Below are 24,458 nucleotides of genomic sequence, written 5' to 3'. Positions count from 1 at the left end.
GAATACCAGACCACCTTACTTGACTCCTGAGAAACACACATGTGGGTCAAGAAGCAACAGTTAGAACTGAACATGGAACAGTGGACTAGTTCAAATGGGAAAGGAGTATGATGAGACTGTATATTGTTTCTTTCCTGTTTATTTAACTTAGAAAGTGAAGAGGAACTAAACAGCCTCTTGATAGGGGTGAAAGAGGAAAGTAAAAAAAGCTGGCTTGAAACTCAACATTAAGAAAAAAAGATCATGGCATCCAGTCCCATCACTTCATGGCAAATAGAAGGCAGAAAAGTGGAAGCAGTGACAGATTTTATTGTCTTGGGCTCCAAAATCACTGCAGATGGTGACTGCAGCCAACAAATTAGAAGACACTTGCTTCTTGGAAGAAAAGCTATGACAAACCTAGACAGCATATTCAAAAGCAGAGACATCATTTTGCTGACAAAGATCCATATAATCAAAGCTATGGTTTTTCCACTAGTCATGTATGGATGTAAGAGTTGGACCATAAAGAAGGCTGAGCTGAAGAATTGATGCTTTCGAACTGTGGGGCTGTTGAGAGACCCTTGGACTGCAAGACCAAACCAATCAATCCTAAAGGAAATCAACCCTGAACATTCATTGGAAGGACTGATACTGAAGCTCCGATACTTTGGCCACCTGATGCAAAGGGCCGACTCATTAGAAAAGACCCTGATGCTGGGAAAGATTGATGGTAGGAGGAGAAGGGGGTTATAGAGGGTGAGATGGTTGGATGGCATCATCAACTCAACTGACATGAATTTGAGCAAACTCCGGCAGATAGTGAAGGACAGGAAAGCATGGCACGCCGCAGTCGATGGAACCGCAGAGTAAGACATGACTGAGCAAATGAACGACAACAAACGGTAGCGATGATTAAAGATCATCTTCCACATCTCTCCCAGGTGATGGGAGATGTCTCCATGCCAACAGCACTTGTTTCACCTCTCTCTATTAACTATAAAATTTTTCTACAGTTTTATTTTACCACATAACTCTTATAAATGACTATGCATTGCAGCTCTTTTTATGTGTAGTATCCATGAAGAGAACTTTGGATGGTGAGTAAAGTAATGGGCCCAGGTCTAGATTCCATGGCCAGGGCATTAAAATGTATCACTGAACTTCATTTTTCATGCTCGCAAATTAGAAATATCCTATTTTCCCTAGACCCAGTGAAGAGCTGAATGCACCAAAATTCTACACATATAGAAAAGGGGTTTCTTGGCCATTTTTTATGTGAGACTCCTTCTATCAACTGGGAAAAGATGGGCTTGATAAATTGTCACTAGAGTTCTTTTTTTTTTTTCATGTTCTAGTAATATTTAATTCAAAAAAGCAGGCATCTGAGCCATGGGCCATAGTTTGGCAGCACCTGGTCTGTAATACCCAAAAAGGCTTCTTATATATGCCTTTTTTTAAGTGCACAGTTCAACAGTGTTCAGTATATGCACACTGTTATGAAACAGATCTCCAGAACTTTCTCATCTTGCAAAAGGGAAACCATCTATCCATTCAACAACAATCTATTTCTCCCCACAGCTCCTGGTAATCACCATTCTACTTTCTGTCTCTGCGAGTATGACTAATTAAGATCCCTCATATAAGCGGAATTGTTCAGTATTTGCTCTTCTGTGTCACTAGAATTCTTAGCAACAATACTGTAAAGATTAGAACAATCTTTTGCCCAAAGATCATTTTTATAAATTACAACAAGGGGAGAGAAGAAAAGCATGAGATGTTCTGCACATGTTTCACAAGTTGTTCTATATCAGGATCACTGTAATATGTCTGTAAGACAAGAGGGGTGCTTGCAAGGTGCAAGATGGGATGACTCATAAGTACATCATGAAATCAATTCAGTGGGTGACAATCTTTGAAAAAGAAGAAAAGAACAGAGCAATAGAATGGACTATGTGAAATACATCATAATGAAATGCACATTACAACTGTTGTTTTGTGCAACTGGATGGTGAAATAAAATATGCTTTTTCCTATGCTGCTGCTGCTAAGTCGCTTCAGTCGTGTCCGACTCTGTGCGACCCCATAGACGGCAGCTTTCCCCCATCCCTGGGATTCTCCAGGCAAGAACACTGGAGTGGGTTGCCATTGCCTTTTCCAATGCATGAAAGTGAAAAGTGAAAGTGAAGTCGCTCAGTCGTGTCCGACCCTCAGCGACCCCATGGACTGCAGCCTACCAGGCTCCTCTGTCCATGGGATTTTCCAGGCAAGAGTACTGGAGTGGGGTGCCATTGCCTTCTCCGACTTTTTTTCCTATAGATCAAGGTTGAAAAATTTGAAATCCTTTGTAATAGAGAATATAAGAACCATGTGTCTTAGTCCAAAATGAGACAGGAAATTTGGAGTTGGATGTCATCACTGTCAATCAGGGCTGTAAATCACTAAGATTTTGCGAAATGTTTGTTAATGCAGCATAACAGCCTGCTTTGATATAGACACGATAGGTAAAAAGAACATGAGCTTGGTATTTGTCTACGAAAGGATTTTGTGCTGGTGGGCATTTCAGGTGGGGATGCCTGAGTCTTGCTGCTCAAAATGTAGCAACAGACCAGCAGCATCAGCATCACCGAGAGCTTGTTAGAACTACGGACTCCAGGGCTCTATTCTAGACCTACAACCCAGACTCTGCACTTTAACAAATCATTGAATCCAGACTGACTCGGATGAAGATTAGAGTTTGAGAAGCAGCAATCTAGCAGTTTTTGATAACAAAGAAGCACAAAGTATGAACTAAAAATTAGTAGTAAATACTCCCTTAATTACAAATTGCTTGTGAGACTAGTAAAAACGAATAGAATACAGGCGACATAGATAAACTGACCCTTTAAATAGGTGATGTCGAATGTCACAGTATAAATTTGGTCATAATAAGACTGTAAAGGCCTAAGAAATGTTTTGTACTATAATGTGGATTAGAGGCAGAACTTTCAGTCCTATACATCTCATTTTCGGAACGTGTCTCACAGTAACTGGTTCTGTTGCTTGCCTGTTTTCTATCTTTCACTGCCCATTCCCCGGGCACCCTCGGTTCTCAGGATATACTCTTACCTCTTGGGGTTGTTGGTACTGAGAGGCCATCAGAAGGAAAGCTCTCTGGGCCTGGAAAGCACTATGCACCATTTCTGCCTGGGAACAAAAACAAAAAGGGAACAGTTTAATTGTGTGAGTGCCTGCAGAGAGACTTACCATATGATCCAGCAGTCCCATCTCTAGGTATATAGCCAAGAAAAATGAAAATGCCTGTCCACACAAAAAACTTGTAAATAAATGCTCACAGCATCATTATTCATAATAGCCAGAGAGCAGAAAGAACCAGAATGTCCATCAACTGATGAATGGATAAACAAAATGTTATATATCCATAACAATGGAATATTACTCTGCAATAGAAAGAAATGAAGTGCTGATCCATGCTACAACATGGGGGGAACCTTGAAAACATTATGCTGAGTGAATGAAGCCAGTCACAAAAGACCACATTTGTATGATTCCATTTATATGAAATGTCCAGAATAAGCACATCTACAGAGAGAAAGTAGATTAGTGGTTGCCAGGGGCTGGCGGGAGGGAGGAATGGGCAGTGACTGCTAATGAGTATGGAGCTTCTTTCGGGGGCAATGAAAATGTTCCAGAATTAGACAGTGGTGATGGTTTCACAATGTGGTAAATATACTGAGGATCACCAAATCATATACTTTAAAAGAGTGAATGTTATGATATGTGAAGTATATCTCAATGAAGCTATTAAAAAAATTTTGAGCCCCAAAGTGTAACTATTTTCCAAAGGGTGTCTCTGCTATCCTCTTTCACACTCTGATTTTTTCTATACTTGATAATGGAAAGAAAACTGTCCCTTAAGCTATCCCCGTAAAGATACGGTCACCTGGGACTTTCCTGATGGCCCAGTGGCTAAGACTCTGTGCTCCCAATGCAGAAGATTCAGGTTTGATCCCTGCTTGGGGAGCTAGATCCCACATCTAGTTCCCATGCTGCAACTGAAGATTTGCATATTGCAACTAAGACCTGGTACAGCCAAACAAATAAACAAAAATAAATATTTAAGATATGCTCACCGAGCAATAGGAGTTGCTACAACTGTTCAGTTAGATGGCTCTAGAGGAGACTTCAGGTCTACCTGGACTCAACACCCTGAAAGGAGTTGAGCAGGTGGGAATGTCTTCAAATACGTGGCACCATATTCTCTTATCCTTACCATCTACTCACTCTTAACTAGTTGATTAATTCTTTAATTTTTTTAAATTCAAAAAGTTACAGAAGAGTATCAAGAAGAAAATAATTCCAAATGTTTATATCACACACAATTAGTTTTTAAGAAAAGTCATACAGTTGTTTTCATAAGACAAAGCACAATGATTCAGAATATTTGTTTAAATACCATGTTACAAAGATTAAAAAATTTTTAAAAATACCTCATAACCTAGAAATAATCATTATTAATACAAGATGAACATCACAGCATCCATCTTTAAAAATCCATACGCAGACAGACATTGGTAAAATGGGACCATATCCTAAGTGCTATTTTTTAAAATGAAAGTATAAATTTTCATTATAATTGAATATTAAAGATGAAACAGAAAGAACTGATAAGCTTCAAGTAAAAGTTTCTGCACTATAATTATTATGCATCATTCTAAATGATCTAAATGATCATTCTGGACTTCCCTGGTGGCTCAGTGATAAAGAACCCGCCTGTCAATGTGGGAGATGCAGGTTTGATCGCTGGGTTGGAAAGATCCCCTGAAGAAGGAAATGGCAACCCACCCCAGTATTCTTGCCTGGAGAATTCCATGGACAGAGGAGCCTGGAGGCTACAGTCCACGGGGTTGCAAAGAGTTGGACACAACTTAGCAACTGAGCATGCACACAAATGATCATTCTAAGATAAAAATATAAAATATTAAGAGACTGGAATACTTATGTATTTATATTTTAAATGACATAATGTAATTTTAGATGATACTAATTGACTCCTCATTGGGAAAGACAAGAACACAGGCCTTTCCCACTTCTTTCTACCTCTGGTCTCCATTTTTCATTTTGTTTTAGTTATTATTCTTACTGTAATGCTAATCCCATAGCTACTGAGAATTACTTCTACATTTAGACATACCCAGTGGTTCTCACCAGTTGTTCTACTATGATGTCTCCATTTCTGAGTTTTGATTTTTTTTTTTTTAAGTTGCTTAAGTTCTTCAGTCTGAAGCATATCTCCCTGTTGTCTATATATTTTAACAACATCTTGGCTAGATATAACATCCTTGGGTCTTTCTCTCTCACCATGTGCAGAAAGGATAGCAGTGAATGTGGCAATGTACAAATCTAAGCCAGCTTGACTTTTTTCTCCTTTGTAGGAAACTGACTTTTCTCTTCTGATACCTGAAGAATTATTTCTTTATCCTTGAAGCTTAACAACTTAACTAAGTTATGTCTGGATTTTGAACATTCTGTGTTATATTTCTTGGAATAGATTTGGTCCTTTCATTTATGGTAAATTTTCTTACATAACTTTGCCTTTCAAAATATGTTTTGTTCCATTTGTTAGATTTTCTACTCAGGGGTTCCAACAATTATTTTCATACTGTATAATATTTGAATGATTTCATACCTTTTAGATTCTCTCTGCCTTTCATTTCCTTATCTGTCATCTGTAAATACTTTTCTCTATTGCTGATAAATGGATATTCAGTAGGGTCTCGTATACATTAACATTTCTAATTTATATTTCATTTCTGTATTAATGTTGTTTTTGATTTTGATTCCTTAGACTTCAATTTCCCTTTGTATTTCATTCTTACTGTTCTATCACCTTAAGCTATGCTGTGTGCTCACTCAGTCATGTCCAACTCATTACAACTCCACAGAATGTAACCCACCTGACTCCTCTGTCCATGGAATTTTCCAGGCAAGAAAACTGCAGCAGGTTGCTATTTCCTTCTCCAGGGGATCTTTCCGACATAAGGATTGAACCTGTGTCTCTTGCATCTCCTGCACTAGCAGGTGAATTCTTTACCACCGCGCCATCTGGGAAGCCCCTGAAAAATATTTTAAAAACATGCTGCTGCTGCTGCTGCATTGCTTCAGTCATGTCTGACTCTGTGCGACCCCATGGACAGCAGCCCACCAGGCTCCTCCGTCCCTGGGATTCTCCAGGCAAGAACACTGGAGTGGGTTGCCATTTCCTTCTCCAATGCATGAAAGTGAAAAGTGAAAGTGAAGTCGCTCAGTTGTGTCCGACTCTTAGCGACCCCATGGACTGTAGCCTACCAGGCTCCTGTGTCCATGGGATTTTCCAGGCAAGAGTACTGGAGTGGGGTGCCATTGCCTTCTCCGAAAAATATGCTAATACTCTTATTAAGTTTTAAGAGTCTAAGTTACACTCTAATTAAGCCATAGTGAGAAATCTGTTTCTGTTCATTGTCTCATTTCCTCTGAGACAATGAACTTTCCTTTGCCTGCTCTGTTCCTCTCTGACACACTATTTCTAGTAACCCTGTGGGTGATTCCTTGAGCATTTTGCCACCTTACTGGAGACTGGTTTATTTTCCACTTTAAGCAAAAGTGTTCTTCCTAATCTTCTAGGGCCTGATGGAATAGGAGACAGGAAAAGGGAATGCTTAACTTTTCTCATTTCTCATCCAAGGGTTTTTTTTTTCCCTCTTACTGACAAGAAAATGCTTAAAATAAAACCAAGATTTGTAGATCATTTACATTTAGAATGACAAATTCATCATCATAAACATAACAGATTAAATCTTATGAATATTTAAATGAGGGTATATTTTCCTTTTTGGAGTACACCATCTCCTCTTTGTCCTGGCAGCCTGAGTGCTGGGATTATGTTGCTCAAAAAATCTCAAATTTGGGATATTCCTTAGGGAAATAGAGGATTTTCAAATTTTACTGTCCTGGAGACCATTATGACCTCCTGAACATGAAGCTCAAGAGTAGCATGAATGCTTATCTATACATCAAAACATTTATTTTCAGTGGTTCAGAAGGACTTTTGTCAGTCTCTAATAACCACATTTCCAAATAGAAGCTTATGAAATAAAACTTTCCATGGCTTAGACATAAATAAAAGAACTGCACTTGTCCCACAGTGATGATACAGAAGTATGGTCCTCATCTATGACAAGCCTTGTGGAGTCATCTGAATCATAGTTGCTGTGGGAACAGCAATTTGGGATTGCCTGACTTCTACAGTTAAAACTGCAGCTCAGAGATGGCATTAACAATATTTTTGTAGTTATCCTAAGATGAACACAATCATTGCCCTTTTTTACTTTCCTGAGCAACAACATTTAGCTCTTTGTTAACAGAACAATTTTCTGGCAGGTCTGATTAGGTGAAGATGGCCAATTTCATTAATTAGTCTCTCCCCCCACATGGCCTTTCACTCAGCAACAGCGGTGGAGGTTGGAGGACAGAAAGGCTGAATATTTAGCTATCTGCTTCCACTCTCCCTTGATGTAGACAAATCTTTCTGAGGATTCAGCTGTGTACTTCTTCCGGCTCCCTGGAACTCTGGGCGTGACTAGCAGACTCTAAACTACATTCATTTTTAATCTAGTCCATTCACATTTCAAAGAATTTTTATTCCATCTTTGAGGCATTCTGATCTACCTGCTTCTTTCTTCTGGAAAGTTCCATGAGTCCCCTCAACCAGACAGCATCAGTAACAATTCCTCTGAACCTGCTGAGTTCTGATAACTTGAAAGGAAGAATTTGGCTCACTCAGGCCGTTCAAAACATTGTGAAAGAAAAAGTCCAACGTAGGGATTTTCAGTAACGACAAATAATTGAGGGTTTTTGCTGAGTTTGTTCATCACACATGTGCCAGGCTCGGAGCGCCTCAGTGACCTTTGTGGGTATACATGCGCATCTATCTGCCTGTGAGCACGTGTGTGCAGAGAGGAAAGGGACAGTGTTGGTAAGAGACAAAGTTGTGCATTTTGCTTGAATTCTATCAATTTTCACTTAGGTGACTAGAATTCTTGGACAGACAGGTTGGGGTATGATCTTGACCTGTGGTCTGAGGGGAAAGAGTAGGAGAATGAATTTCAGTCATCAGTTTAAAGCAAGCCTCGGGATAAACAGACACCAGTTAATATGACTTATTTTCATTTAATTCCCCTGAGAGAGAACTGGCTCCCCAGGGAAGCCCAATTGGTCTCTGGACACCCATTAAAGTTTCATTGGGAAATCTATAGGCCACAAAGCACCATGTGGGTGATAAAATGAGCAAGGTGCAACTGGGAGAAAGGGCACAGGGAAGACTTGGAGGAGATGCAAAAAGCATCCAGCTAGGATGCCTGTGCTGAAGATATTTCCAGATCTTATGACTGTATCAGTCCTCTTTTTGGGAACCAGACAGCAAAGGGAAGGGGGTCCTCTTTCTCTGACTGAAGGTCAAGGGAATGGGCATCTGCTCATCAGGGGCAATGTGGGGGCTCTGGGAAGGTCACTATCAACACCACCTTCGCATTCCTCCCCAACAAGTCTGCCAAAGTCCCGTATTTTATAATTAGAGGTGCTGTGTTTTTAGATCTGATTCCTTAGGATCCTTTAATCTATCCTAACAGTGAAGTCTCTTGAGTTTCATCCAACAAAAAGGTAAAAGAGAACCTGACAGATGAAAGCAAGGCAGGAAGATGAGCTGACAAAAAGAAGTGATAGGAAGCCAAAGCCAAGTTTCACCCACTTCACGATTTTGCTTCAAACAATATTGAAGATGCTTAATCTTATAGACATGAACACAAGCACCAACCCTACAAAGTCAGGTTATCAAAGCTGTCTGGATTGACATAAAGAGCCATGAAGAAGGCTGACACAGCATTTCTCCACTGGTTTGCATTAAGTTTGCATTATAGTCACCTGGTGAAAGAATGTGAAAGTGAAAGTCATTCAGTCATGTCCGACTCTTTGCGACCCCATGGACTGTAGCCCCCCAGGCTCCCCTGTCCATGGGATTCTCCAGGCAAGATTACTGGAGTGGGTAGCCTTTCCCTTCTCCAGGGGATCTTCCCAATTCAGGGACTGAACACAGGTCTCCCACATTGCTGGCAGGTTCTTTACCAGCTGAGTCACATAGTCACCAGGAGGCTCTGTTAAAACAGAGATTGTCACGATTCACTCCCAGGGTTTCAGATTCAGTAGATTTGGGTGGGCCCAAGAATTCACATTTCTAATGAATTCTCTAACAAATATTGCATGCTGTAATCACTTAATTAAGTTTCAGGAGAGTTTCTGTTGATTCTTTTGAACTTTCTACATAGATGAAGGTCATGTCATCTGTGATAAAAGACAGTTTTATATCTTCCTTCCCAGTTGGGGCGCATTTTAATTCCTTTTCTCACCTATTTGCATTAGCAAAAATTTCTAGTTTGATGTTGAAAATGATTGGTGAGAGGGGACATCCTTGCCTTTCACCTGATCTCTGATTTTCTTACCATTAAATATGATGTTAGTTCTCAGTTTCTTGTCATTGTAAGAAAACTTCATAAACTAGGATTAGAGGGGAACTTTTAAACTGAGAAAGTTTCCCTCTAGTCCTAGTGTATGGAGTTTTTATCATGGATAGGTGTTGAAAGTGAAAGTGAAAGTCACTCAGTTGGGTCTGAGTCTTTGCAACCCCGTGGACTGCAGCACACCAGGCCTCTCTGTCCATCACCAATTCCCGGAGTTTACTCAAACTCATGTCCATTGAGTCGGTGATGCCATCCAACCATCTCACTCTCTGTCGTCCCCTTCTCCTCCTGCCTTCAATCCTTCCCAGCATCAGGGTTTTTTCAAATGAGTCAGCTCTTTGCATCAGGTGGCCAAAGTATTGGAGTTTCAGCTTCAACATCAGTCCTTCCAATGAACACCCAGGACTGATCTCCTTGCAATCCAAGGGACTCTCAAGAGCCTTCTCCAACACCACAGTTCAAAAGCATCAATTCTTCGGCTCTCAGCTTTCTTTATAGTCCAACTCTCACATCCATACATGACTACTGGAAAAACCATAGCCTTGACTAGATGGACCTTTGTTGGCAAAGTAATGACTCTGCTTTTCAATATGCTGTCTAGGTTGGTCATAACTTTTCTTCCAAGGAGTAAATGTCTTTTAATTTCATGGCTGCAGTCACCATCTGCAGTGATTTTGGAGCCCAAAAAAATAAAGTCAGCCACTGTTTCCACTGTTTCCCCATCTATTTCCCATGAAGTGATGGGACCAGATGCCATGATCTTAGTTTTCTGAATGTTGAGCTTTAAGCCAACTTTTTCACTCTCCTCCTTCACTTTCATCAAGAGGCTCTTTAGTTCTTCTTCACTTTTTGCCATAGGGTGGTGTCATCTGCATATCTGAGGTTATTGATACTTCTCCCGGCAATCTTGATTCCAGCTTGTGCTTCCTCAAGCCCAGTGTTTCTCATGATGTACTCTGCATATAAGTTAAATAAGCAGGATTATACAGCTTATTTTATATATTGTCTGTATATACAGACAATATATACAGCATTAAAGTACTCCTTTTCCCATTTGGAACCAGTCTGTTGTTCCATGTCCAGTTCTAACTGCATATAGGTTTCTCAAGAGGCAGGTCAGGTGGTCTCTTTCAGAATTTTCCACAGTTTATTGTGATCAACACAGTCAAAGGCTTTGGCATAGTCAATAAGGCAGAAATAGATGTTTTTCTGGAACTCTCATGCTTTTTCCATGATCCAGTGGATGTTGGCAATTTGATCTCTGGTTCCTCTGCCTTTTTAAAACCAGCTTGAACATCTGGAAGTTTACGGTTCACGTATTTGTTGAAGCCTGGCTTGGAGAATTTTGAACATTACTTTGCTAGTGTGTGAGATGAGTGCAATTGTGCGGTAGTTTGAGCATTCTTTGGGATTCCTTTTCTTAGGGACTGGAATGAAAACTGATCTTTTCCAGTTCTGTGGCCACTGCTGAGTTTTCCAAATTTGATGGCATATTGAGTGCAGCACTTTCACAGCATCATCTTTTAGGATTTGAAATAGCTCAACTAGAATTCCACACAGAAGAACTATACAAAAAAGATCTTCACGACCCAGATAATCAGGATGGTGTGATCACTCACCTAGAGCCAGACATCCTGGAATGTGACGTCAAGTGGGCCTTAGGAAGCATCACTACGAACAACGCTAGTGGAGGTGATGGAATTCCAGTTGAGCTAGTTCAAGTCCTAAAAGATGGTCTATACAGTCTATGGAATTCTCCAGGCCAGAATACTGGAGTGGGTAGCCTTTCCCTTCTCCAGGGGATATTCCCAACCCAGGGATCAAACCCAGGTCTCTCACATTGCAGGTGGATTCTTTACCAGCTGAGCCAGAAGGGAAGCCCAAGAATACTGGAGTGGGTAGTCCAACCCTTCTCCAGCGGATCTTCCCAACAAATAATTCGTTATTGTTGTTAGTTGCTCAGCCGTGTCTGACTCTATGTGACCCCAGGGACTGTAGCCCTCGAGGCTCCTCTGTCCATGGGATTTCCCAGGCAAGATTACTGGAGTGGGTTGCCATTTCCTTCTCCAGGGGATCTTCCTGAGCCAGGGATCAAACCTGAGTATCCTGCATTGCAGGCAGGTTATTTATCGCTGAGCCACCAGGGAATAGGTGTTGGATTTTGTCAAATGCTTTCCCTGCATCTATTGATATGATCATGTGATTTTTCTTTTTCTGCTGATGTGACAGATTACATGAATTGATTTTTGAATGTTGAACCAACCTTGCATATTTGGGGAAAAAATCCAACTTGATCACGGTACATAATTCTTTTTTATACTTTTTTAGATTTAATTAGTATTTTGCTGAGGATTTCTGCATCTATGTTCACAGAAATATAGGTCTGTAGTTTTCTTATAATGTCTTTGTTTTATTTTGGTAATAGGGTAATGCTAGGGCCTTACTAAGAACCCAGTGCTCTGGCTTATTTCAAAATGCTTCTTTTTGCCCTCCACCTGCCAAAAGCTCAAGCAGATTTTTCTCCAGGATTTACTATGGGAACCTAGTTGAGTTGTTAGAGGTAAATCTCAAAATATTGTGGGGGCTGCCTATGAATGGGTTCTCCCAGAGTTCTTAACTCTGAGTTGTCTGCATTGAGCTTCCAATAATTTGCCAATTATAATTCAGGTTTTTCTACCTCAACAAATACTCCAATACTTTAGCCGCCTGATATGAAGAGCTGACACTTTGGAAAAGCCCTTGATGCTGGGAAGGATTGTGGACAGGAGGAGAAAAGGGCAGTAGAGGATGAGATGGTTGGACAGCATCATTGACTCAATGAACATGAGTTTGAGCAAATTCCAGGAGATAGTGAAGGGCAGAGGAGCCTGGTGTGCTGCAGTCCATGGGGTCCCAAAGAGTCAGGTACAACTTAGTGACTGAACAACAACTGGTTCCCTTGACAGTTTCATTCATGAGTCGCTGCTCCATTAAGCCCAAACTTCACCTGTTTCTTTGGTCTTAGGGACAGCAGTTTTCCCTGTGTCCTCCTTTAAGGACCCAACAAGAGTTGCTTTTTCAGAGTTCAGCTTTTTCCTTGTTATTTGGATGGAGTGGTGACTTCCAGGCTCTTTACATGCAGAACCAGAAACTGAAATGTCCTTCTTCAGACATTTTGGAACTTCCATCCCAGCTTCATCCTTCTGATGACAGAGCATTTCCCCATTACCTGCCTTGTGATATATGCACATTGGATTATGGAATCGGAGTAGGGGCTGGTTATGAACAGCTATACGAGAGGGGCTTAGGGGCATTATCTGGTGGAAAGGATGGTGGGACTGTGCTGACAGGGGGTCACCAAGAGACTCAATGATAAACACTCTATTTTTCCTTGGATTGTTTCAGTTTGTTAAAAATAGCAAAGTTCTCTAAAGAAGCTTTTATCCTCAGTGCATGAGACTTTTATTCTTTGTGCTTATCATTGTTATTTTTATCATATTTATCTGGGGATGCTTGAAGGGGACTAAAGCAACACCCAAACTGCCTCTTTATACCATCACTGCCAAGAATAAAACATGCAAGTACACAGTGTCTCTTCACTATGACATCTTTAGTTCCCATGAACTTTGGCCTATTTTGCATGTTTGGGAAACAGCTCTCTCTTCCCTACATGCCAATAGGAAAGGCACAAAGAAGCAAGCCAGGATTACTATTAACAAAGAAAATTGGAGGCATGCTTGTGCTAAAACTTGTTCTGACAGCAAAATCTGTTTTGTCAGCCATATAGTCCAATGAGATAAGAAATGAGAAATCAGATTAACCGCTACTTGTGGTTGACCCTGGAATTGCCACAGTGACACAGAAGGGCCAAGTTTTGCTTAGACTACAACTGTCCCCTTAATTTTGGTCAGCATCTCCGTCTCTCCGTTGGTATGTGTCACTTGTCCTTATACATACGGCCCTCACAGATCAGTGTGGATTCTATCTTACCAAGGAGGACTTTGAACAATGTCCTGGTGACGTAAGTATGCCACGACATCAGTGGCAGTTAACTGAGTAGTGGGATTTAGAGTGGTTTTTAAAATGTTCTTCTTCATACATTTATTGTCAAAATTTCTACCTCAAACATTTAAATTTTACTATCAGAAAATAATTATCACAAAGATGTGATGAGAACACAATCAAAGTTTATTATTTAATTTCATAATCAGAAAGTTCTGAGTACCTTCTCAGGGGAAGCAAGCTGGGAATGACTAATGACTGTAACAGGCGACAAGCTGCTATTTGGGTGGAACAGACAACAAACGCTCCATTGAAAGGAATGGGTTGCCAACAACCATAACTGAAAGGTAAGTTCCTCATCTGGTTAGCCTGACAAAACACAAGAAGTATTCTCATTAAAAAAGGGCATGTATTCTTTTTTTTATTTTGGCCGTGCATTTGGGATCTTAGTTCCCTGACCAGGGATTGAACCCACAATCCTGGTGTGGAGTCTTAACCACTGGATGGCCAGGAATGTATTCTTTTTTTGAAGAAATGATTTCCTTCTTTCTAGACCTCAGGAAGCACAATGCTTGGTACCCAGGCATTCTAATCATCATCCCCGTTAACATGGCTCTCTGGCTCAAGACAACCACAGCTTTTTTTTTTTTTTTTTTAATTTCTAGTGTGCACACAGTAAAATGGAGTCTAAATTTACAGTCTGACCAGGAGAAGGAAGAAGCAATGTCACACTCCACTTATTTATAAATATGTTGGCAACACTCCATTAAATCATAAAGACAAGTTAATTTAAAGACTCTGGCCTGCTCAAATACCTACCAAGTCCCAGTCAATTTAGGCTCTGCCTTAGCCAAAGCATATATCAAAAGGACAATAATTTTATATTAGGTAATTGTTATAAATTAGTATTTTTACTGCCCTTACAGTTGACTGTTTTTTTTCCCCCCCAATGATTTCACTTTCATTAGCAGAGAAAGAATGCATCCTTATTGAATAGAGCTAAATAGTTTTGCAGCCTAGAAAGGAAAGATGAGTAGGTAGATTGAAAATGTCAATGTGAGACTACTAGGCACATTTTATTAAAAAAAAAAAAAAATTCATCCAGGCACTGATAATAAGAGAGGTTCATTCTTCATTAATAGGACTGTTGCCTTGGCAACTTCCAGCTCACATAAGTAGTTTACATCAGCCACAGTGCACAGTTCTGACACTAAGGAACAGCTCCAACATGTCCTTTCTACATTCAGGCCTGAAATCTTCTATTACATAGCTCAGCTGCATTATCGGTTTCCATTAAAGTAACACCCCATCCAGAACATGTCCCATCCAGCCCCAGAGAACCAATTTAAACAAACTTCATCCCATGTCAAATAAATAAAAGGTAGAACTGATAAATGATCTTCTCTGGCAAAAAAATACAGGGGGACATATAGCTTTGTTTTTATCTTCTTGCTAGTGTAACAGAGGGCAAAGTTTTTTTAAACAATTAATTCCATGAATAATAATGTGCATTCAAATCATGCATTGTATCCCTAAAATTTTTATTTTGCTAGTTTGTAATTATCATGCAACAGCCTAAAGCACTTTTAGACACTGAGAGTATGAATCAGTACAATGTGTATGGTGGGCAGGAAGGGCAGGATGTGGTAGGGGGGACAACAGTAAGTATTAGGGAGCATTTGTCACTGACCTAGCAGTACCAATCCTTGGACTTTACCTTGAGAAAATAATTGTACAATTATAGAATAGTATTTGTATAAGGATATGCACTGTAACTTCATTTATAATAGGGAAAAAATGAAAAAAGTCAAATGTCAGTAATTTTTTTAATGATTATAAATACCACCGACTGGATGGACAAGAGTTTAAGTAAGCTCCGGGAGTTGGTGATGGACAGGGAAGCCTGGCGTGCTGCAGTCCATGGGGTCTCAAAGAGTCGGACACGACTGAGCAACTGAACTGAACTGAAATACCACTAGATGCCCATCCTTTCAGGGAAGAGCCCAGGTGAGGCGATCGTGGAGCCCAGGTGTACTTCCTTTCAGAGTCACACCTTAATCATCTCAACCTCATCTGGGCTCTGCATCTTGTACATGTTATTTCCTCCACCTATGATTTTGATTGTTTACATCAATGATGGTACAACCATGCAATGAAATACTATGCAGTCATTAAAAGTGATAGTACAGACTTCAACTTACTGACATGGAAAGAGGCCCAGAACACATGGTTGAAACAAGCAGGTCACAAACAATAGAATGTGTAGAAAAGTTTGTAAAATCTATAGTATAAAACTAATCACTGTAATTTAAAAAACCCAATATAAAACTTTTCTAAACAATTAATTGTAGCAGATGACCTTTTCAAAAACCAACTGAAATAATTAAAACCAGTGAGTATTTCCTAAGACATCAGAATAGAAAAAAAGAAAACACTATTGTATATTTAAATCTGTTTGCTTTTCTGACAGGCAGATTAAGTTTGTAATCTGAATAAAACTCTTCTCTGAAATTAATTTCATTTTCAAATTTAGTCAATGCATACTAACAAGACACTTGGCAAATTGGCCCCTCTCAAAATTCTCTATCTTGCCTTTCTAACACTTAAGGAATCGAAAGCATTTTACCAACATGTTTAAACTAAATCCTTTGACTCTCAAAGCCAGAAGTACTGCATGGTTGCTGAATTTTGGGGTCTATACAAGTAAAGGATACTTGGCTGCTGCAATGAATCAGAAAAATTAGAGGCAGCAAGTACTCCTTATTCTAGAATGCACTGTGACGCTAAGCACTGTCCTTTCACTTTGTACTATTTAAGTCGTATGCTTATTTAAGTTTCATACATGTGTGTATGCCTTGAGTCTCCAAGTGGGTAATAAGCTCTTGAAGACTAGGCCCCTGGGTGCCTACACGTTGTTTATTCACCAAGTCATGTCCAACTCTGCAACATCATGGACTGTAGCCCACCAGGCTCCTCTGTCCATGGGATTTCCCAGGCAAGAATACCAGATCAGGTTGCCATTTCCTTCTCAAGGGAATCTTCCCAACCCAGTGATTAAATCCATGTCTCCTACATTAGCAGGATTCTTAACCACTGAGCCACTTGGGAAGCCCAGTGCCTACACAGAAGGGCCTTTATTACACTAGAAGCTCAATAACTACCAATAAATAATGAATGATTTGAAATTCTTAGAAAACGGTGTGGCACAGCAGAGAATCCGTGAGCTTCAGATCTTCAGATAGGCCTGAGATAGAATCCAACTCTACCCATTGACGCAGGGCTATAAGCAAGTTATCCAACCTTCCTGACGCCTGGCTTCTTTATCTTGAAGTGACCTACCTTAAAGTGTTCTCCTGATGATAAAATAAAGCTATACATCGGCAGCTGTAAGAAGTGCTTAACATAGCAGGTCCTCAATAAACGCTAGTTCTCTTTCCCCTTCGCCTCTCTTACTAATACAGAAAATTTAAATATGGCAGGGAAATGAAATAGATCTCCGGTGACCATAGAATTTAGCCACAAACCAGATTTTGTTCATTCACCAACCGTACAGACCTGACAACAGCTGAGATCTTGCGATGGAACACTCAATCCATCAAAGTCCTTGCTGGACACTGGATCCCCAGGTCCCCATGGACTCTGTGGCGTCTACGACTCCTGACCACTCCTGACCAGCATGCAGCCAAGCTGTGTGGGACCAACACTACTTGGTACCCATGTTTTCTCACTTGTCTTTTGCTGCTCAGTGAACTTCTTCCAGGCAAGACCTCGATTCCAAGATCTTTTTCTTAAAATACCAAATCTTCCTTTCCTTTTCTTCTGATAACAGTTTACACATGCTTGTTACAAAAGTTCAAAAGACATGGATGTTTAGAATGTAAAGATTTTGGCAAGTCTGGCCCCCAAAAATGACCACTCTCAGCAATTTAATAAGTATCCTTCCAGCCTTTCTTTTCGTAAAAATATATATACATATAAACATTTCATCATTTTTAAAGCAAACTATATAATCATAATGTTTTTAAAATATTTATTTTTATTTATTTATGATGAATTTGGCTGTACCGGGTCTTATTTGCAGCATGTGGGAACTTTAGTTGAGCCATGCAAACTCTTCATTTTGGCATATGGGATCTGGTTCCCTGACCAGGGATTAGACCCAGGTTCCTGGCATTGGGCGCCTGGAGTCTTAGCCACTGAGCCATCAGGGAATCCAACAGACTTCACTTTCCAATAAGGCAACTCTTTTGGTAAGTGTATACATCACCTCTCTACCCTTTCAATTCCTATTCTGTTATCCTTGGAAAAATTTCTTCTCTCCTTTTTTATTGGTCCCACATGTCAATTCTGAATTTATTCTGATAATCAAAGGAGAGTAATTATATACTCACACAAAGAAAAAGAAAAATCCTATGCATGGTAGCAAAAGTAGAAAGGAACCAGGTCCATCGTCAGATGTAAGTACACAGAATCTGCACAGAAATCTTTATCTGGTGCTAAGTCCTTCTCTAATTAAATGCGCACTCCCCCAGGTATCAGCATTCATAATAAATGAGTGTTTTTCATTTAGTGTTTTTCATTTAATATTATTGTTTTCCTGCTTCATTTAACTAAAACTAAAATCATGGTGGAAGAGTCATTGAGTCATATTTCTTCCCCAACATTCTGCATTACATGGTGCTACTCAAAAAACCTTTGGTGAAGACTTTCTTTTTAATTTCTCATCTCTCACAGACTTATAGTTTTGTAAAAGAAATATTAATAAAAGAGCCTTACTATAAAAATGAAATAAAGACACACAAAGCACAAGTTTCTTAAATTATCAGATTTGCTACTGCTAAGTCGCTTCAGTCGTGTCCGATTCTGTGCAATCCCATAGACGGCAGCCCACCAGGCTCCCCCATCCCTGGGATTCTCTAGGCAAGAATACTGGAGTGGGTTGCCATTTCCTTCTCCAATGCATGAAAGTGAAAAGTCAAAATGAAGTCGCTCAAGCATGTCCGACTCTTAGCGATCCCATGGACTGCAGCCTACCAGGCTCCTCCGTCCTTGGGATTCTCCAGGCAAGAGTACTGGAGTGGGGTGCCTAGCAGCCTTTAAAATGACTCTGTTGGATTGTTATAAAAGTTCTCAATGTCTTACTCACAATTTCTGTACTCATTTCACGGCAGACCATTAGCAGAATCTGTGGATGGCAGTGGTTTGTGTACCACACACAGAGTAATATTCTTCTGCATCTTTGCATATGAAATGAACTACCCATCCCTTACATTAGGTCTATAGGCAAATGTTTTCCAAGTTTCTAAGAACTAACTTACAGATGAACTTTGGGTTGAGAGTCCTCATCTAAAAGTTTGGGACTGTCTGACTGGATATATTGAGACAATCTACTGAATTTTTCACTTCCCAGGTGGCTCAGTGGTAAAGAATCTGCCTGCCAAGAAGGAGATGCAGGTTCAATCCCTGGGTCAGGAAGATCCATCCCCTGGAGAAGGAAATGGCAACCCACTCCAGTATTCTTGCCTGGGAAATCCCATGGAAAGAGCAGCCTGGTGAGCTACAGTCGTGGGGCCATGAAAGGGTTGGACACGACTTAGCTACTAAACAACAACAACTGAATTTTTCACTTTTCATCCAGATATTTAAAATTATATAAATACAACTAAAGACTCTTGAAACCAGGAATAACTGATTATTAGAAATATGATGCCATGAAGTCCTGGACAAAAATTCAATTTCTCAACTGGCCCTTCTGACTCCCAAGTTATTTCTTGCCTGATAGCTATCACTTTAATGATCGGAGGGGAAAGCAACATAGTAAAACCCAATCCAAACAGAAAAATCAAACAAAATCCAGAGTTGTCCTTTTTCTAACTCTGACCTTCAGTTTAAAATACTTACAGTAAGGCTCACAAAAATATACTGTCACAGACAGAGCTCATGGGATTTCTATTGGAGTACAAGTCAATATATTGATGGATTTTCCTGTTACTTATGAATTCCCACCTAGCTTTCTTTTTTCTTTTAAGTTTTTAAAAAATTTACTTATTTATTTTAATTGGAGGCTAATTACTTTACAATATTATGGTGGTTTTTGCCATGCTGCTGCTGCTAAGTCACGTCAGTAGTGTCCAACTCTGTGTGACCCCAGAGACGGCAGCCCAGTAGGCTCCCATCCCTGGGATTCTCCAGGCAAGAATAATGGATTGGGTTGCCATTTCCTTCTCCAGTACATGAAAGTGAAAAGTGAAAGTGAAGCCGCTCAGTTGTGTCTGACTCTTAGCGACCCCATGGACTGTAGCCCACCAGGCCCCTCTGTCCATGGGATTTCCCAGGCAAGAGTACTGGAGTGGGTTGCCATTGCCTTCTCCAGTTTTTGCCATACATTGAAATGAATCAGCCATGAGTGTACATGTGTCTCAACATCCTCAACCCCCATCAATTCCCTCTCCACCCCATCCCTCTGGGTTGTCCCAGTGCACAAGCTTTGGGTACCCTGCTTCATGCATCGAATTTGCACTGGTCATCTATTTTACATATGGTAATATACATGTTCCAATGCTATCCTCTCATATTGTCCTACCCTCGCCTTCTCCCACATAGTCCAAAAGTCTCTTCTTTACATCTGTGTCTCTTCTGCTGTCTTGCATAGGGTCGTCATTACCATCTTTCCAAATTCCATAGCTTTCTTAAACTGCCTTAGAGCTCCAGTCTTTCAATGGCTCATTTTCCTCAACTATAAAAGAGGAATGAGAATAAAGAGAATAAAGAGGGTACTAGATACATTGTCAGGGCTACGATAAAACCAGGGCTTGTGTATGCATGTGTATGCATTCATGATAAAAATCTATACAATCTATGTTTCTCTTGCTAATTCATGACATACAACCTGGCCTTGATTTTCTTTTAACTCCTCATCTATAATACCGCTTGATCCAAATTGTCAGCCATAGTACATTCATGTGTCCACTGATTCAGTAATTTGATTCTTTTACACATTCGGTTTCATTCATTCATTTGGCAAAACATTTATTCATGTGGCAAACATTTATTAACCACTTACTATGGATAAGTGCTGGACACTAAGAAGGCAAGAGGAAAACAGCATACTTCTGGAAGCTTGAACTAGTCCCCAACACTCAACAGGTGGGCTGAAGGGATAAATCATACCATCTTTTCTGTATGTTGAGTTGTTTTAACCAAAGCCATTGAAAGTCAACTATTAGCATTCCAAGTACCTTACCATTTAAAATATTTATTTTGCAAAGTGTTTTCTGAAAAGGAAAGTATTTCTATTGCAAACACATACACAGAGTAATAAATTATTAACTCACTGAATACCCTGGTTTTTTTTTCACAGCACTATAACATCTTATATATTAAAAAGAATTGGCTTGTAATATGTTATGAAAGTGTAAACTGCCATGTTTCAAAACTTACAATTTTCAACCATATTCTAAATACAACTGGAAAGGGAAAAATATACTACAGGTTAAAAAGCATAGTTTGTAAGTTGCCTTATGCACACTAAGGAATCTGCAAACACATGCACTACGATTAGAGTGACTCAGGTCAGAATGCCCATCTATTTGACCAAGGCTGTTTTTTCTTATATGTAGCTAATACAGTATTATAAGGAATTCTTAGGTGAATAGTAGATATACATGTGTGGAGGGACATGTCTCTGTGTGTGTCTGTGTGTGTGGTGTATTTTGTGGGTATGGTTGCTAGAACAGCAATAATAAGATAATCTAAATGAGATCAGGTCATTACTTTTAGACAAAGTATTAATTTTCAGACGCTGAAGCAGCCTCCAGGCAAACAATTAAATTATCCTGAAGTCTAGATAGAAAACACAATAAATGTTCGCATTATTGGCATAGTTTTAGGAAGAAGGAAAGACAGGGGGAAAAAAGAAAAAGGCAAGAGAAAGGAAAAGGACCTCTATTGTGCAGTTCTAAGTAACATGATTAAATTCTCACATGGAAAACAATCTTCTGAAAGGTATTTCGGGTTTTTTTTTTAACTTTTTATTCTATATTGGAGTACAGCTGCTTAACAATGTTGTGAGAGTTTCAGCACAACAGAGCAACTCAGCCATACATATACATGTATCCACTCTCCCCCAAACTCCCCTCCCATCCAGGCTACCATATAACATTGAGTAGAGTTCCCTGTGCTATAGAGTAGGACCTTGCTGCCCATCCATTTTAAATATAGCAATGTGCACACAGAAGTCTGAGTATGTTCAGAACACATCTCTGCATATTTCGGTTCTTACATTTTGCTTACACCAGTGATCACAGACCAGAAGAGAATAATCAGGGCTGGTATTCCACAGGTTTCCTTTAAGAAGCAGAAAGAAAAGCACAGGTCTCATCTTAACCTGAGAGATTCATGGAACCCAACTCATTGTCTCAGCAAAATATTACGGAGATATTTATTTTTGGTGGAGTAAACAGGGAGATTCTGGCGATTAGTGATGCCTGGTGTCTCTTCAAGAGATGTTGAGATTCCAAGGCCAGTTCCTGATAAAGAGCCTTCCCTAGGCTTAAAATGTGCTATGAAACTAGGATGTTCAAGGGCAGAGACGGGGATTAGATGTTCTAAAAGCAAACATCCTTAAGTTAAAAACAAAGAATGTGTTCAGTGCTGAGTCAAAATTCTCCACCTTCTTGGAAAGAAATCATAACAGAGATGGATTGATCTGTGATCTTTCTGAATTCTGCCAATTTGGTGTCAACAGCACAGTGAGGGATGACCAGGCTGAGAGCAGGCTGGTTTAGTGACTGGGGAGAAGCAAAGACCCATGAGGGACACAGTTCATCTGTCCTAGAGGTCACTGTTCTGCTGCCTCACTCAGTGCTGCTCTGAGGAGACACATGAAAGACGTGAGTTATGGTGATGTTCACTGTAACTCCTCTCCTCACGTGCTGCGCCCAAGTCCACCCTTTTCTTGACCTATTGTGGACATTTGATAGGGAGAACGGTGCCAGCTATTGAGTGCAGAGGACAAGAAGAGGTGGCAGATACATGCCACTGCATCGTACTATGATTCAGTTGCCTGCAAAGGCAGTGAGACACAGCTAACCCTGGGGGGGTCTAAGCCAGGCATCTCCCAAACCACAGATGGAGATGTTGGAGACCAGATTCCTCCTCTGCCATGGGGTCATGGTTCTGTATACAACTTGGCACCTATATCACCAACCTCTCTAGGCTGCAGTTTCTTTGAAGAAAGGAAGAGAAAAAGACAGGTAGAGAGGAAGAAAAGAAGGAAGAGAAGAGAGAGAGGGAGGGATGGAGAGAGAGAGGGAGGCAGAAAGACAAAGAAAGAGAAATGAGGATGTATATTGTAGGGCTTCCCTGATGGCTCAGATGGTAAAGAGTCTGCCTGCAATGCAGGAGACCCAGGTTCAATCCCTGGGTCAGGAAGATTCCTTGGAGAAGGAAATGGCAATCCACTCCAGTATTCTTGCCTAAAAATCCCATGGAGAGAGGAGCCTACAGGACTACAGTCCATGGAATCCCAAACAGTCAGACATGACAGAGTGACTAACACCTTCAGGTACATTCTCTTTCAGAGAGTGGTCCCTGGGTGTTAGGAGATAAAGAAGAGAAGGGAGAGAGGGAGGGATGGAGAGAGGGAGAGAGGCAGAAAGACAAGAAAAAGAAATGAGTATGTATATTGGAATGGATGGTTTCCAAGGTATTTTCTTCTCTAATAATTCTATCGTAACTGGCTAAGACTGTAAGACAAAAGATCCCTGATATAAAGCCTGTTTGAAACCTAGATGCAGAATCCTTTGTACAAGTAATTTTTTGGGGGGGGCTGGTCTCTGCCATCTGGAGAATGTGACAGATGTCACACGATCCTTTGAGATTGAGATTGCCATGGTATACTTATGTTTAATTATAATAAAAATAAATGTTCAGATTAAAACTATTAGCAAGAAACTAGTCAATGGGAGGGCCAACTTGACTGAAGGCAAGCAGGAGACTGAGGAGGCTGGATCTGTGTGGAACGGGCTGTTTCACTGCAGTTGTTGTTCAGTTGCTCTGTCGTGTCTCACTCTTGGCGACCCCTCCGACTGCAGCATGCCAGGCTCCTCTGTCCTCCACTATCTCTCGGAGCTAGCACAAACTCATGTCCATTGAGTCAGTGATGCCATCCAACCATCTCATCCTCTGTTGCCCCCTTCTCCTCCTGCCCTTAATCTTTCCCCAAGGTCTTTTCCAGTGAGTGGGCTCTTCACATCAGGGAGCCAAAATATTGGGAACTATCAGTCCTTCCAGTGAATATTCAAGGTTGATTTCCTTTAGGATTGACTGGTTTGATCTCCTTGCGAGACAGTCCAAGGGACTCTCAAGGAGTCTTCTCCAGCACCACAATTCAAAGGTGCTGAGCCTTCTTTATGGTCCAGTTCTCATATCCAACATGACTACTGGAGAAACCATAGCTTTGGTTTTTCACTAAACAGAACTTTGTTGGAAAAGTGATGTCTCTGCTTTTTAATACACTGTCTAGGTTTGTCACAGCTTTTCTTCCAAGGAGCAAGTGTCTTTTAATTTCATGGCTGCAGTCACCATCCGCAGTGATTTTGGAGCCCAAGAAAAGAAAGTCAGCCACTGTTTCCACTGTTTCCCCATCTATTTGCCATGAAGTGATGGGACCAGATGCCATGATATTAGTTTTCTGAATGTTGAGTTTTAAGCCAACTTTTTCACTCTCCTCTTTCACCTTCATCAAAAGGCTCTTTAGTTCCTCTTAACTTTCTGCCATAAGGGTGGTATCATCTGCATATATGAGATTGTTGACATTTCTCCCATCAATCTTGATTCCAGCTTGTGATTCATCCAGCCTGGCATTTCGCATCATGTATTCTGCATATAAATAATTCTCCACGCCAGAATACTGGAGTGGGTAGCCGTTCCCTTCTCCAGGGGATA

The 24,458-nt window shown here is 40.4% G+C and overlaps 1 protein-coding gene across 1 annotated transcript in view; it reads right to left on the bottom strand.

Annotated features, from left to right (window-relative positions):
- CAP2 (cyclase associated actin cytoskeleton regulatory protein 2) overlaps nucleotides 1–24,458 on the bottom strand; it is a 136,242-nt gene that overhangs the window by 79,542 nt on the left and 32,242 nt on the right. Inside the window, exon 4 of the mRNA XM_006072506.4 lies at nucleotides 3,088–3,165. Coding sequence (XP_006072568.1) covers nucleotides 3,088–3,165 — 78 coding nt within the window. The remainder of the gene's footprint in view (nucleotides 1–3,087; nucleotides 3,166–24,458) is intronic.

Source organism: Bubalus bubalis, chromosome 2 (assembly GCF_019923935.1).
Source record: "Bubalus bubalis isolate 160015118507 breed Murrah chromosome 2, NDDB_SH_1, whole genome shotgun sequence".
Taxonomy (NCBI): domain Eukaryota; kingdom Metazoa; phylum Chordata; class Mammalia; order Artiodactyla; family Bovidae; genus Bubalus; species Bubalus bubalis.
The sequence above is the reverse complement of the archived record's forward strand: the minus strand, read 5'-3'. Positions and strand labels throughout refer to the sequence as shown.